This window comes from Triturus cristatus, chromosome 11, assembly GCF_964204655.1.
Source record: "Triturus cristatus chromosome 11, aTriCri1.1, whole genome shotgun sequence".
NCBI lineage: Eukaryota > Metazoa > Chordata > Amphibia > Caudata > Salamandridae > Triturus > Triturus cristatus.
The window spans coordinates 1,029,840,387-1,029,856,540 of record NC_140594.1 but is presented as its reverse complement, the minus strand read 5'-3'; the positions used below and the strand labels follow the sequence as shown (position 1 = coordinate 1,029,856,540).

The window sequence follows — 16,154 nt, the reverse complement described above, 5'->3', positions numbered from 1 at the left end:
GGTGGTACTCCTGCAAACAGAATTCAAAATCAGACTCAGAAACATTTTCACCAAAAAGTACTCTGAGAATTGACAAGAGACCGGTCCGAGAGGTTTGGCTTCGAGTAGGTGTCAGAAGTATGCGGGGTTCAACGTACAAATGTACGAGATCTCCGCATCCCCTCCAGTGACCATGAGGCACAGTGTTGCTTTTTCTTAAACCATTGTGCTAACGTACATTACGTATGTATATTTTTTTAAAAAAACGCATGCCTTACTATTGTGGCATCACACTTATTGCACCTTATTAAGGTTGACTAGGAGTGGCAAGTTTCTCGACACTGGGCTGGTCCCAGTGTAGTCCTGACGAAGAGCTGGGGAGCTCGAAACTAGTTGACCTCAAGATATGCTAGGCACACCTTTCCATTATAGTTAGGGTCCCTTGTCATATTACCCCGTTTTTAATTTTTTCAGCTTAGAGCACCAATAAAGTTTATTTTGTAGCCCACTAGCTGATTATTTTAATTTTCCCACTCCACCACTACTTCTCTTGCACTACACATAGTCCACAAAATTTCTAGTGCTCCTACGTAACACCGCAAGTCGTAGCACGCCTCAGTCCGTAGAGGACTGGGAGGACCCCTATGATGAAGCATGTCACCGTGGGGAAACCCTGGTGAGTGAGGGGACTATAGAAAGAGATAATACTTCCCTTTCTTTCTGATAACGGTGTCCTTAAGGATCAAATTGTTTCCTACACCTTTTGTCTCTCCCGGTTAGGTTCCTGTCTACTTGACTCGTTCAGGTAGTTTTTTGATAGGTATATTAGTGGAGGGTGAACCTAACTCTAACCTCTACTTTCCCCTTATTTCTGGATAAATTATTACAATTCTCTGGAAATTCACAGGTTATGTTGTCCTCATAACTCAAAACTCATGCCATTAATACTAGCACCACACACTATATAGGGGATAAAGTACCCCCAGCTGTACATTATACGGATATTGCGGGTCACTGAGGAGTTCTATATAGAGGAAAGAGGCCGAAGGCAGACTTCCTTTATAAAGTCAAGAAACTCCAATGTGGCATGCAAAATCATTATAATGTGCGGTGTGGGGTACTTTATACCTTGTAATACATGAGCACACTATCGCCCTTCCACAAACCACTTATACCCTTGGTGTGGTGCTCTTTCATATGAAAGAGATAGGATATTTGTAGACGTGAAAAAATTAAACACACCAAAAAGCAATTAGATATTGTTTGCAAAAAGATATTGGAATCGGTTTAGCACAAGTCAGATTAAAGAAAAAAACTGCATCTCAGAATGGGAAGCAAAATGCAGAGATAAGTACCTAAAGCGTGGAATATGCACATGTTGCCATAAATACTGCATTTCTGCTTAACACTGTTCATCTACAAAAGCTGAGCAGAAAAAGGAAGTGCATGTTTAATTTTCTTATTTTAGGCTGCTTTAATTATGCCCTTGACATGTCTTTTCACTATGTTGTTGGCAGTAGGCATGGTGGTGTCAGACATAACTGTAAAAGTTTTTACAGGTGAGCCGCTACAGCATTTCTTTATTACAGATGACTAAGGAAGCCACAAGTCGCCTGTAATAGGGAAATTAGAAAAGGGCTTTTATACAGGAATTGCAGGCTCCCATGTATTATTTGTCCGATAAAATACTCTCTACTCAATATTATAAGGATTTTGAAAGTCACATAGAAGTTCAATGACCATATAGATGAATAAGGCTAAAGGCTGAGTTCCGTTAAAAGCAGTGCTTAATTTGAGCCGGTGTTTTCGGTGCTCAGCACCGGCACCTAATTGTGAACACCATACTTAGAACATTCTACCACATGGTGGCGTGCTCATCCAATTTAGAGATGAGCAGCACAGCGGTTGTCTAGGAATACAATATACAATTAAATTGCTAATACCTGCCTCCCGAGCCATTCCTTCAGCTTTGGGGACCTGGAATTATCTGAACTGTCTCAGTGACATGCAAGAGAGATGGTTAGTAGTTGTTTTGGCAGCCATGACAGGGGCGATGGGTGGTGCAAGCTGCAGTGGCCTCCTGGTCAGAGCCCTGGCACTTAATATTTTATAAATTAAGCACTGGTTAGAAGGTCACTGAACTCAAAGTTGATTTGAAAGACAAGAGTACATTTGTGGATATCTAGAATAACTGTGAAAACTGTACTGTGAAACGTACCAATACGCAGCTGGCAATTTGTTGCAAATACATATCCTATGCAGTTTAATGTATCTCTCTTTCAAAACTGTTTATACTCCAGATGGGGTCAAATGAAGATAAATTCCTGCTTTTGTGTAAGGAACATTGGCAGTTCAAAAACATGCTGCCAGAAATTTCTCCTCTCTGTGAATGACTGTTCATCTGAAGGTGATATAGCACAGGAGAGCTGAAAAGCCTGTTTTCAAATGCACTGTAATTTTGCTCTGCAACCTTTCCATCACACTGTCTTTTGACACTGTTAGCAAGTATTGTGACTTCTCAACTCAGCAGAAATGAAGTATTACAGTGGAATATCTCCACCATTCTTATTACCGGTGACTGGTCATGTCACAGCTAGACTGAAATAAGAACATTAGAGTCGGGTTTTATACATTCTTTGCAGGCTTCCATGTGAGATATCATTCATAACTGCATGACTCAGCATGAGATCAGGCCACATAGGCACCTAGTAAGGAATGCAACAGAGCATCTTTGTAGATGGACTGCAGTGGGTGATGGACAAAGCTCCAAACAAGTGCTGATGCTGTACAAGTTAGAGTGACAGCTACATTATCTCATCTCCAGACTAGGTGCCAGATGTAGGTAATCCACAAATACCGAATTCTTGATACTCAATTTTACAGATTCGGTATTAAGAAATCGGTATTTCTTATGTAGGTAATGAATCGGTAAAAAATACAGATTCCTTAATATTCCTTATTACCGAATCGGTATTACCAATTCGGTAATAAGGAATATCTACCCATTCATTCCTATGGGCTAGGGGACCCATAGGAATGAATCTAAAGCCATTCTGTATTAGCTATTCGGTATTACCGAATCGGTAATACCGGGAGGTATTTCAAGGGTGCCAGGGTGTCCAAAGGAAACCCTGTTGCACCCCTGCAATGTGCCTGTGTGCACATGTGGCGCACATACATGCCCTAAGGGCATGGATGTGTGCCACATGGCACTTAAAAAAATATTCAAAAGTGAAATTTTAAAGGAATTCGTTAATTACCACCAACTTGAAGTTGGTGGTAATTAACAAATTCTTAAAGCACATAAGCACTCTTTTATGTGCTTTCTACATTGCATTTACCGAATCATCACCTACATTAGGAATGGCTAATTACCGGTCGGTAACCCTGAAATTTACCGAATTTCAGGGTTACCAACCGGTATTTAGCCACCTACATCTGGCCCTAGGTTAGCAAACTGTAGGGTTCATGAATGGATTGGAGGGGCAAATTACCAGATGAAAGGAGTGCTGGGTTGGTTCTAGCATAGTGTGAATCTTTGAGTGTCAGGGGTAGGGGTGAAATATTTTCATCTGATGCAATCACATTTGTTTCTCAATTAGCCTAAGTAACACGAGTCTCAATAGAGGAGCTTGTACAGTTAAACCATTACACTGCTTTTTTCACAAAAATATTAGGCTGATGTTGGTGCTGCCAGTCTTCTTTATACCATGGTTAATAATAACACCTTTTATTTAAAGTACTTAGATACAGCAGAAGTGATGTATGAAGCACTGAGTAAAACAAGGATTATAATCATTAATAATAATTATGATAATACTAATGAAAATATTAAAAATAACAACAATAATAATAATATGAATACTTCTAGTAATAATACTAATATTAACAATCATAAGTACAATATCAATAATAATGTAACTAATATTCCCCGGTTATTATTATAATTTATAATTATAATAACAATGATAACAATAATAGTACTAAAATTATTCAATTCAAAAGCAAGTAATAAATGGACTTTAAATACACCCTCGTTCTTACCAGTCACATAGGGCCCAATTGGTAAGATTCCCACCTGGACTTTCGGAAATGGCCAATCATAGGATTATTCCAAGGGGAATCGTCGACTGTTGTGCATTCAAACGGCAAATATAAGAAGTCTACATTTCTGCAAACAAAACAAATCACACATGGGCAATTTCAATTTTCTATATTTTCTTTGTGTCTTGATGAGAGAAAATAGTTTTTCCCATTGAAGATTCCCATCCCAAATAATTCAACCAAAGTTGGGTGTTTAAACTCTCCATCATCATCCGGCAGAATACCTGACTCCTGCCCCTGTTAAAATTAAGTCTCTAACCATTCCCTGGATGGGACCCCCAGCCAAGAGCTTTGTGAAGACACACACATACCTGCAAGTTTGAGGAAGTGCACCTGTTTTTGGAGGTGTTTTTTCCATGAATGCATAAAAAGAGCACTTATATGAAGAATCAACAGTATTGAAAATTCTGCCATACATCCAAAAAGCATGTTCTACAAATTACTGAGTTATTTCTGTACTTTTTAAATCCTGGTATTTGCAGTGGCGGACAACACAGATAGAGTGGTAAGGTGGGTGTAGGAGGTGTGGGGAGCATGTGACGGGAAGTTGGAGCATGTGACAGGAAGTTTAATAATAAAATAATTAAAAGATTTACCTACTGCTGCCGTCCGTCTTTCGCTCCTCTGTTTCCTGTTCCTGGTGCCGGCAGTCCCTTGGGACAGCACCACGGACGCCCCATCCAATACCTGCCCTGCTCTCAAGGTTGAGAGGCACGTGGGGATTGGCCTGAACGGGCTGGATTGACGCTCGCTCAGGCACTGGGAGTCTGTGCTGTAGGTGCGCATGTCAGTTTGGCTGGCATAAGAATGACATGTGCACTTAAAAGTGCACCTACCACTCCTCCTCCCCCTCTGATGGCCTGGTCCTGAACCCTCCCTGAAGACGCTGATTCAGCTAGCAGCTGAAAAATAAAAACCATAATAAAATATTGTTTTATTTATCAGCTACTTGCTCTGAGCAAGTGCTGCGACGAGCCTCCGCCATTGTGGAAGATCTGCTGCTGGGTATTTGTACCACTAGTTATCACTGTGGTGTGCAAATACCTTCTTGAATCGGGACCATAATGAGCACCGTGTCAATCAGAACAGGAAGGCTCTTTACTCATTTCAGCTGCCAGGCATTTTACTTAGCTGCGATAGCAGAAACCAACATATTTTCCTTTATGATCAAATGGATTGGTTTCCAGTGCCAACAAAAATACTAGCCTTCCCAACACTTATAGGCACTTCAGCACAGTTTATTTTATCTCTTTATTACAATTTTATATTTGTAACAATTTTAAAAACACACTAGGTGAGGGGCAAACTGTGATTAATTTATTTGTAAAAAGCTCAAAAAGGATCTATCTATCTATCTATCTATCTATCTATCTATCTATCTATCTATCTATCTATCTATCTATCTATCTATCTATCTATCTATCTATCTATCTATCTATCTATTTACTTTGGTGATGATCCATTGAGACAATTATACAACTTTTTTTATTCTATTGGGCGTTTTAAACAACAGCCTCATTTAATTTAATTTACAAATGGAGTTGTATAATGTCTATGATGTAATCAAATGAGTAATACAGCCTGCCTTTTTTCAAATTCATCAATGGTTGGGGCTCAGGAAAATTATTAGGTGAGGTTCTTCAGAGCATACCATTAATCACAGATTGAAAGGCATAGGACACACAGAGCATTGTTATTGCAGGTGAGACCACAGAGGAAATCTGCTGCCTGTAAAGAGAGGAGATGCGGAACCGAGCTGGTGGTAGTTAGAAAAGGGAAATGAGAAACAAATGCATGCCATATTCAAAGAAAGCACCGCCAACCCCCTAAGAAAACTAACAACACCACATTTGTGTTTAACTTGATGGTATTGTTCTGTATGCTAAGATACTTGTTGATAATGTTTTGTTGTTCCTAACTGTCTGTTGGAAATAGCCCTTTCTGCAGCATTACCTCTAACATGTTTCATTCCTCCTCCCTTTTTTGAGGAATTCGTTTTTGTTGGCTTTAGGATTCTTGCACTTTACTACTGCTAACCAGTGCTAAAGTGCAAATGCTCTGTACCTTAGATATGTTAACATTGGCTTATCCACAATTGGCACATTTGATTTACTTGTAAGTCCCTAGTAAAGTTAATTATGTATACCCAGGACCTGTAAATTAAATGCTACTAGTGGACCTGCAGCATTGATTGTGGCACCCACAACTATTAGCACTTTAAACATGGCTCAGGCCTGCCGTTTCAGAGCCTGTGTGTGCAGTTTTAAACTGCCATTTCAACCTGGCAAGTTAAACTACATGCCAGGCCCAAACCTTTCATTTTATGACCTGTAAGCCACTCCTAAGGTAGGCTCTAGGCAACCCCAAAGGTAGGGTGCAGTGTATTTTAAGGTAGTACATATAATTTTGAGTTTTCCATATTATGGTAGTGAAAAACAGCTTAATAATTTGTTTTACTACTGCAAGGCCTATGTCTCCTATAGGTTAAAATGGGGATTGCCTTAAAACATCTTTTAAGTGTAAATTCCGATTGGGAGCATAGAGGAAATTTGAGTTATGTGTCTCTGGACTCACAATTTATGAACACATATTTTAGTAAAGTTGCTTTTTAAATTACAGATCTGAAAATGCCACTTTTAGAAAGTTGGCATTTTCATACTTTAACCATTCTGTGCCTCTGCCTTTTTCTGAATACACATCTGGGTTGGGTGACAGCTCGGCTTTGTGCATTCCATCTAGACAATCACACACACATGAAGCTTTGGTGTGCCTCACATATCCTGATGGGTATCACCAAGCTAGAGTAAGGAGCAGACACTTGTACCTGAATAGGGCTGTGACTGTCCCCACATAAGGAGCTGCATACTCACCTGTAGTGCTTCTGGAGCCAGGGAAGGAAGGGCAGGGGCCTTGTGAGATTCAAAGGCCTCTTGACACCCCAAAATAGTTCACTTTGGGGCCCTGAGGAGACTCTGCAACGAAGAGGTGCTGCCAGGAGGGATTGACACTTTGCTATTTGCTTCGCAGTATTGGCCTGCTGCCAACTGATTACTCTGTTGCCTGGAGAGACTGCCACTTTGCAACTTGCTCTGCTGTGTAGGCCTGCTGCCTGTTATCTCTTGCAGTGAGGGAGGATTGCAACTACTCTCTACAACCTTTTTTACCCATGAACTCCTAGGGCTTGGTGGTTTGACCTTAGTTTACAAAATCTCAGAGCCATAAAAGATTTAATCAACTTTTACGCCAGAACCGGAGTCTGCCAACCATGATTCTGGCAGCTGAACCCTGCTTCGATTGACGGTACACTCCCAAGGGCAGCAGTCCCAAACCAGACTACCTGCGGAGCTCGAGGCTTCTTGTACTCCTACACGTGCTCACCCTTCGGGGTCTACAGTGGAGTGTGGTGCACCATGCTGCGTTGCCCCCAGAAGCCGCATTCTAACCTCTAGTGGTGGCAGAGTGCTGACAAAGGAATCAGTGTCTGAGCCGAGCAGAGTTCGGCTTCAGCCAAGCATGTTGCACTCGAGCATCCCAGACTGTCCCCTACCCAAAATCAGATTAGCGAAGACGTCCAGGCTAGCAACAACATCATCACTGCCTCAGCCCCTCCCAGCTGAATAGTACGACTCACAGCAACCGCATTGCTGCAGTGGGAGCCCCGTTGAGGACCACAGCACTACTTCATATGTGCCCCATTCTTGCAGCATTGTCTACAGGTACCTCTTTCTTTGATTATGAGATGGACTCGGGTGTTCCCTGACAGCCAGTGGCTGTCCCCAGTCCCAAGCCCTCATGCTGAAGCGTGTTTACTTGCAAACGGATCTGAGAGGTCCCTCTTGGCCATGCTACGCTCCTCGCAGCTTAACACTTAAGTAGAACACTTAAATTCCTGAAAGACACTGCTTGAGGTTCGCTCTATGGATTGAAAGCATTAGGAACTCCCCAGCAGGAATGTAAATACCCAATTAGAAGTGCAAAGGTTCTTCTAAGACTGCAGTAATATTCATACTTTTAAACGCTGAAATCTTGACCAGTACTGGATGTTTGTCGTTTTGGTCATATTTAAATCAGGTAAAGATACTTTATTTTCCTTTTTGTGGTGTTTTCACTTTGTTACTGTAATCAAGTTGTTGCACAAATACTTTACACATTGCCTCTTAAATAAAGCCTGACTGCTCTGCCCCCAGTTACCAGAGGGGGAGACAGGTTAATTTAGGTTGTGTACTTGACTTACTCTGTTTCGTGTAGCGGTCCTTATTTGGACAGGGTGCATGCCTCTGCCAACTAGAAACCCCATTTCTAACACTTTCACTGAATAATCAAGAAAATATTTTTTTTGCGTATATTTTTAAATTTGAAGATGGTCCTAGAGGTCGATAACAGAGAAACCCGTAATTAGACCTAGTAGTGTTATCACATGGCATTTCTCAGTGGGCACTCATAATCAAACGATAAGTCCGCTCTCTGAAGTTACCAGTAACCTTAGTATCAGTAACTCTGGGGAGGGGTGGGGGATGAAGTTTCCACCACATTTGGAATGATTTAGTGATTCGGAAATAGCAAATGTTAACAAATCGCTTTCTCTGAATAGTAATCTGGTGTGTACTAAGGCCTATCACTACCAAATAGTGATTTCTAAATGTTCGCTATCGCTACAGGGCCGGACTGGCTGTAGCGGGCACCAGGCATTTGCCCAGTCTTCTGCAAAGGTTGGGACCAGTTTTGGAGGCCGTTTTTTAGGTCTCGCATAAAGCAGCGCATGCGCTGCCTCTGCGAGGCATCAAGTAATAAGTATTACTACTGAAACTCCACCCATTGCATCTCACTTTGTTTTGTCACTTGCCATTGGTTACATCTGGCATTGCTCTTTTTATGTAGCTCATTCATTGGCTGGAGGTCCGAAACGTCACTTCCGTTTTGCTTCCCTTGTGCAGGAAGCAGCACTGACCAACTACAGTTTAGTTCCGCTGCTCCGCATTATCTACTCAATTTGGGACTACTTCCTTGTTTATTTTCAACCGCCGTTCACCACTAGCTGCTGAGTTTGGAAGTGTTGGCATTTACTTTTCCTGTTCCGCCCCCCTCCCGTTGGTCGTGTTATCCATCCTCCCGCCCTCTTTCCCGTTGTCAGTGTCACCGTTCCCTTTGTTCCCGCCCCCCTCCCGCTGTCCGTTTCCCTGTTCACTTTGTTCCGCCCCCCTCCCGTTGAGTGTGTTCTCCATCCTCCCGCCCCTTTCCCATTGTCAGTGCCCCCGTTCCCTTTGTTCCCGCCCCCTCCCGCTGTCTGTTTCCCCGTTCCCTTTGTTCCCGCCCCCCCCCCGCTTTCCGTTTCTCCGTTCACTTTGTTCCGCCCCCCCTCCCGTTGAGTGTGTTCTCCATCCTCCCGTCCCTTTCCCATTGTCAGTGCCCCCGTTCCCTTTGTTCCCGCCCCCTCCCGCTGTCTGTTTCCCCGTTCCCTTTGTTCCCGCCCCCCTCCCGCTGTCCGTTGTTTGGCAGCTTGTGGCAGTCATGGAGGCGCGCGCTTGTTTTTTTATGGCCTCAGCGTATTGCGGCTGTTTTAGGTTAGGGACTCCATGCCGCTCCGGCAGAGGCTGAGTTACTCCACCGGCCACTTCCTGAATAACCTGTGCCCTTCCATGTGGTTCACCTACTTTCTGCTCTACTACCACTTGGTGCTGGGCTTCAACACCACCTACGCGTGGGTCCTCCTCCTCCTGGGCCAGGTGGCCGCCGGCATCTGCACCCCTCTCGTGGGCTACGAGGCAGAGAGTTTCCCCGGGTGCAGCCGGTACTGCCGCCGAAAATTCTGGCACGTGGTCGGTAAGTTTGTCGTTTTGCCATTTGTGTAGTGGTGTACATCTTTCAGTGTCAATTGTGAGTACCTCCGATACCCAAAGTCTAAACAAATCGAAGTAAATCATAATGTTAATTTGTTTTCTGGGCGGGTCTGGAAAGGACGTTGTCTTTAAACCTGCCTGCCTGTTTCATTTAGGGATTTATTCCATTCTAGCCCATACCTTTAGGCTTTCAAATTAACAGTAGCTTTCAGTTTTAATGATTTGTGTTTGCCCTAACACCAACAGCAAAAGCCAAAACCAGCTTCCTGCCGTTCCCGCCCCCACCTTCCTTTCTATGCCCTCTCGTGCCTACTGTCCATTCCCTACTCCCAGTGCCCCGTTCCCCTGCTCTGCCCAGGTCCTTGCTCTCTGCTCTCTCTTCTCCCTTCCCCCCCCCCCCCCGTTTCCGGCTTTCCCATATCGGACGGTGTGTCCAAAAATATTAATTTTTCCAAACTTATCGCTGCCTCCAAACCACTCTTGCCAGGGGCTGTGTTTTTTTGTCTTTTCTAACTTTTGTGGGGTTAGCGGAGGCGTGTCATTACTTAATGGTGTCTGCTGAGTTATAACTGCTCTCAATTGTGGAAAAGTGCTGCTGTATGTGTGAGAACATGGGCTTATTTGCTGTATGTAATACTGTCGGGATGCTCTGCTTGCTCTTGGTAATGTGAGAGGGATTTGCCTGTGTCTATCAAAGAAGGTGGTTCATATGTATGTGAGGGACATCCTGCTTGCTCCTTGATCTTGGGTGTCTGTGTGTTTTTCTTCTTCTTATCTGAGGGAGGCTGTAATATCAGATCATGTTTCAGCAGCGCTGCTTCCCCCATCAGTGTCCAGCTGCCCCTCTGGAGGCTTGCCTCTCACAGTTCAAGGACCCCCACACCCAACAACAGTAATACATGAGTATTTTGCACTCTGTGCATGTTTTACTTAAAGCTTTTCAACTTCTAAAAAAGGTCATTTAGCCCAATAGACTCGGTGCCAGTGCTCCATAAAAACCTCTGTAGGCAGCTGCCTCAGGGTACCACCTCAAAGGGCAAATGCAGAGCGCCAGACTGCAATGAAGAATTTTAAAAATTGCCCTACATCTTTGGAAGAGTGAGCGCCCAAGTGGCAAACTAAACATTTTGCCGGTAGTTCTGGAAATACTTGCGGCAAGCGGACCAGATTGCACGTACCAGGGCCCATTTTACCCAGGCCAAAGTTAAATGAAGTTAAGCAGCTGAGAGGGAGAGAAGGAGGCGCCCTGTCCAGTGATACCTAGCTTTGTGGTATATTGCATCTGAGTTTGATATGTATTCAGTGTTCTGTCTAATGTGTTCTGTTGGTGGCAGGCGCGCAACACCCATTGGGCTTACCGGGCTTCAGCACCCCACCCCCCCCCCTGTCATGTGTGTCAGCCCAGCTGAGACAGCCTCGCGGGCTGGCGCCCGTCTAATTGCAGCCGGATCCGAGTACTTCACAGGTCTTTAAAAGACCATTTACTCGTTAATGAGGCTTTTGTGTTTTCACCCCTTCTTACAGCCACTCTGCCTATGGCTGGAAGACTTAGCCCCCCCCCCCCCGAAATCTTGTCCAGCCCCCCCCCCCCCCCGAAATGTGGCTCTAGTTGCCCGCATGGTTGGTGGTGTTTGCTGCCTAAAAGAACAGTTGTGCCAGCCTCAACTTAAAAGTAATAGTATCAACCCTAACACCTTCATGACTTGTACACACAAGTGCAGGTGCTGTATTTGTGCAGTTGTGTACCATTTATGCCACTGTTTCCCAAACTGTGAGTCGCGGCCCACTGGTGGGTTGCAAGCTGGTTTTTGTTGGTTAACAAAAGTCCAGCAAAAAATAAAGATGTATTAACATTTGGTGCCCCACCACCCCAAAATTTGTGTCTATTTGCGCCTCTGACTCCGAGTGTCCCACAAAAGGGTGTAAAGTGAACGGGAATTATCCAATGCAAATAAGAGCCACTAATTATTTGGGAGACTCGGCAGGAACTGGTCTTTGGAAGAAGGGTCAGCGTTTAAGTTAGTATTTCACTATGCTGGATATTTATTGCCATCACATGAGCAAAGTAAAAAAAAAGCATTTGCAATGCAATAGGTCTCACATTGACACAAGTTTCAGCTATTGCTATTATAAATGACTGCGTTTTATTTATGTATTTTTATTAAAAACAAAAAAAAGGCATTGTCATTTACAATGCGAGAGTTTAAGCTATTGGCATTGTAAATGACAATGCCGTTTATTTATCTGTTTTCAAAACCAACACATAGATAAAAGTTTTGTCATTTACAATGCCAATAACTCAAACTTTTGCAAATGCGAGACCTATTGCATTGCAAATGCTTGTGTTACCGGGGCTGGCAATATGGGCCCCCTGTAACAAAACCGGCTGACACCGGCCCTAGCAAACAGCTCGGCAGCAACCCCCGAGGAGCCAGACGAGCACTTTGCCAGGGCTGTTTTCGCTTCCCAGTGCAGCCCTGATCCGCTAATTCCGATTTCCAATTTTGTAAACATCAAAACTGCAAATCTTTACTCACAAATTGCGAGCGTCACAGCAGCAGTGACTGATGACCTCACAGATCCTGGAAGTGATCAAGAACCAGTGTAGCTGCCACTTTAAGAGCACACTTATCCAACAAAAGCTCTCATCAGAAACAAGCAAAATTGTAACCACAAGAAGAAGAGTGAAGAAAAAGGAAAAAGAAGTTCAAAGGCCAGGAAAAGGTATTCTCTTTGAAGAATACGTTGCTGAGAACTCACTCACCACCACAGCGGCTACCAAATCAAATATGGAAGCAGATGCAAGGCCCGATGAATGCTGTAAGGGCTACCAAGAGCAGAGTGTAGAAAATCTGCAAACACTGGTTTGACCCAAGGTACAGGACCAAGGAGTGGATTGCAACCAAAGGCATGAATCAGGATCAACAGCTGAGCGACCCAGCACCAAGACACCACTTTCAGCAATGAAGCAATTAACAGGGTTAACTTCCCAGCCAGAGGTGGTGACTGGCATATTATGTATCCATCAAGTCCAAGAAAACATATACTATATGTGTTTGAAATTGAAATTTTATTTCAAAACGTGTAACCTTCCAAACTGTGCATTAATGTATATTAACTATATTTAGTGCAAAAAAAAGACAAAACAAATTTAGCAGTAGTGCATTCCATTTTGGATCTTATGTATATCAGATACAGTGCATGATGGGTAATGAAGTCCTTGTTGAAGTCCTTGTTGAATGAGGCCTACCATCTATTGAAACGCAAACAAACACTATTATCCTAAAAAAAATAAAAATAAAGCTGGACATTTTACTTTTAACAACATTTTAACATTTTTTACGACACCTTAAACAATGTTTATCTTACATTTTAAAGAATATATATTTTTAATTTGCAAAAAGACATATTATATCATTACACAAACAGAAATGACATTCATGTTGCTGCATATCTTAACAGATCTATCTAGCCACAGAAGCCAGGCACATATTGAACAAGCACCATCAGAGCAGGAAGGCATTGGTCCATCTGTAACAGGGGAGAGGAGTTGGCCTAACGGCTAGGGTGCTTGACCTCGGACCTGGGAAACTGGGTTCAAGTCTCGGTAATGGCGCTGAACATCCTGTGATTCTGGGCATATCAGCAAGGCGAGGCGATAGAATTATCGCAGTTTTCGGCCAAAAAGGGCAGATAAGTTTATCGCCTAATTATCAAGCTCACGCTATGGAATTCCAATGGAAGCTCAGGTTAGATGTCCTTCACATCTAACATGGGCTTCAATTGGAATTCCATAGAGCATATTATCAAGCCCATTATCGCCGTTTTAGCAGCAGTTTTCTGCCGCTAAAGCGGCGATAATTTTATCGCCTGTCTTGATAATATGCCCCCTAAACTTTGGCCAAGTTCCTCTATCTGCAGTGTCAGCTGGCATAGGCAGTGTGGAGGCGGGGTCGGGGAAGTCGACAGATGACGGGTTAGTTCAAATTAAATTAAAAAAAAATAAAAACGGCGAGCGCAAGGTAAATGGTTTTATCTTTTTTTAATTTAATTTTAACTAACCAGTCATCTGTCAATTTCCCCATCCCGCCCTCACCCCGCCCCACCATCCCACTGCTCTTACCTGTGCTGGCCGCCACTGTCTATATGATCATGGAACCTCTCGTGGCTTGCAATATTCCCATAATGTACGGCAGGGGGTTATTTGTCTCAAAATTTGATCAGTGTAGCAGGGATACCCCTGGAAGTCGCCCCTCTATGCAGTAGCCTATGCAACAGTGAATGAACAACATCAGTAGTAGGCCCATACAACATTTAAATTATATGAATTTTGCATTACACTTACGTGAAATTCCGAAATTAGACCCTAACGCTATGTAATTGCATGGCTTTTCCAGGTAAAATTATAGTGCAGGAGCAAAGTGTGCAATCAGAACGCGAGCATCTGTTGACAGCTGCAACTGTGTTTTTCAAGGATACATTTATATCTAAAACAAAGTGCTAAACGACGAATTGGCATTTTGCATACTTTTGCTTAATTTTCGTGACATTTTGCATAATTATACCAAAGCAAATATTGCACACACCGTACAAGCCATATATGGCAACAGCTAGCAATTCATTTTCATCAGTCTGGGCAGATAACCAGTGGGTGTTCAAGATAACTGTACCATATCAATGAAATAAGCTTTATTCCAGTAAGACGTGATAATTGCAATGTGTATGTTTCTCTTTTGGACAGGAATGGTTTCCATGTGGCTCCCAGTCATGCTCCTGTGCTGTGCCCGCGGTATTGTAACATCAACGACCTTCCTAAGCCTCACTTCGAACCAGTTGTTCACAATGGATGCACTTAGCAGGGCCGAAAGCAGAGACCAGGAACAGGCCTCCACTGTTCCTCCTGAGGCAGACCCCTGGACACCTGAAACTGATCCGCACACAGATGCTGGGGCTCCAGGAAGTTCCCAGAGTTCTCTAACATCGCCAACAACCTCCTCTCTCTTAGACAATGGGGCAGATGGAGTGGAAAATGTTATTAACTGGTCCGAACCCAAGCTGCCTTTTCCTGAACCCAAACAGCCTGTCATCTTAGAACCATTCAGCACCCCAAACACTGACTCGACTTTCACTGGGCCCGATGGCGCAACAGAAGAGAATGGAAACAATGACGCGGTGATCGCCTTACTAGAAGGGGACAAAGGCGGCCCGTCTGAGGACCAATCAGCTCCTTCCTTGAAAATACCCAGGGAAAATGGGACAGAGTTGGGGCAGTGCTTCTGCGGCATTCTAAGACCCAAAGAACTGAGCAGAGGCCGAGGTAAAAGAGGGGAAAGGGGTAATTTTATCTGGTAATGCATTGACAGCGTAAACAGCTTAGGCGTGCTGTTTGGCTTAATTTCAAAACAAAGAAGACAACGTGACTCCTTCTATATGTAGCAATGGGGTTCATTGAGTGAATGTCACATCTATCAAATGTGTTATTGTTTCCACGCATTGAGTGTCACTTTTGTTCATGTGCTGGAGGATTTGTTTAGACATTTTTCAAATCTGGACCAGTTTTCAGGCAGATAATGTCACAATATCTTGACTCACACTACGAATGTACTGCCCCGCCGCCACCCCTCCTGTGCTCTTGCTGTCTGACAGAACTCAGATGGGGCCTGGATTTCATGCCACAAATACCACAAGCTATGAGGGTAAGACCTGTCAGGTCTACTGAGTGCAAGGTCCAGTGTATATTTGAAATGGATGCTCAACAAAGCTCTTCTTCTAACCAGTAGCCTTGCCCATTTCAAACTTCTTCACAGCCAACAGGCAGCATAATTGATATGATAAAAATGGTTTGAGCCAAACCCATACACCTGTAGGGGCAGATTTACAAGCCCCTTGCGCCTCTTTTATGCCACCGTTGCGTCACTTTTGTGACGCAGCGGTGGTGCAAAACCAGCACCATGCTGCGGGGTATTTACAACGTGACGCATCTGGGAGATGCGTCACGTTGTAAAGCCCTGCGCCAGAAGAAGGCGTTCCTGTGCGAGGGGGACGTTCCGTCGCAGGAACACCTCCTAAAAGTGGCTTTCACTCAGTCACTTTTGAGCCCATGCTGCATCAAAACCCTGCGCCTGCTTGAAGCAGGCGTAAGGATTGACGCAGTATTGTAAAGATAGGGCTCCCCAGAGCCTTGCTGGAGGTGCGCCGCGCTTGTGACGCAACTCCAGCAATGCGCTGCCTTTG

The 16,154-nt window shown here is 43.7% G+C and overlaps 1 protein-coding gene across 1 annotated transcript in view; it reads left to right on the top strand.

Moving 5' to 3' along the window:
* The first annotated feature begins 14,663 nt into the window (after positions 1-14,663).
* The window catches only part of LOC146785856 (uncharacterized), a 29,312-nt gene continuing 27,821 nt past the window's right edge, over positions 14,664-16,154 (top strand). Inside the window, exon 1 of the mRNA XM_085635215.1 lies at positions 14,664-15,255. Coding sequence (XP_085491341.1) covers positions 14,664-15,255 — 592 coding nt within the window. The remainder of the gene's footprint in view (positions 15,256-16,154) is intronic.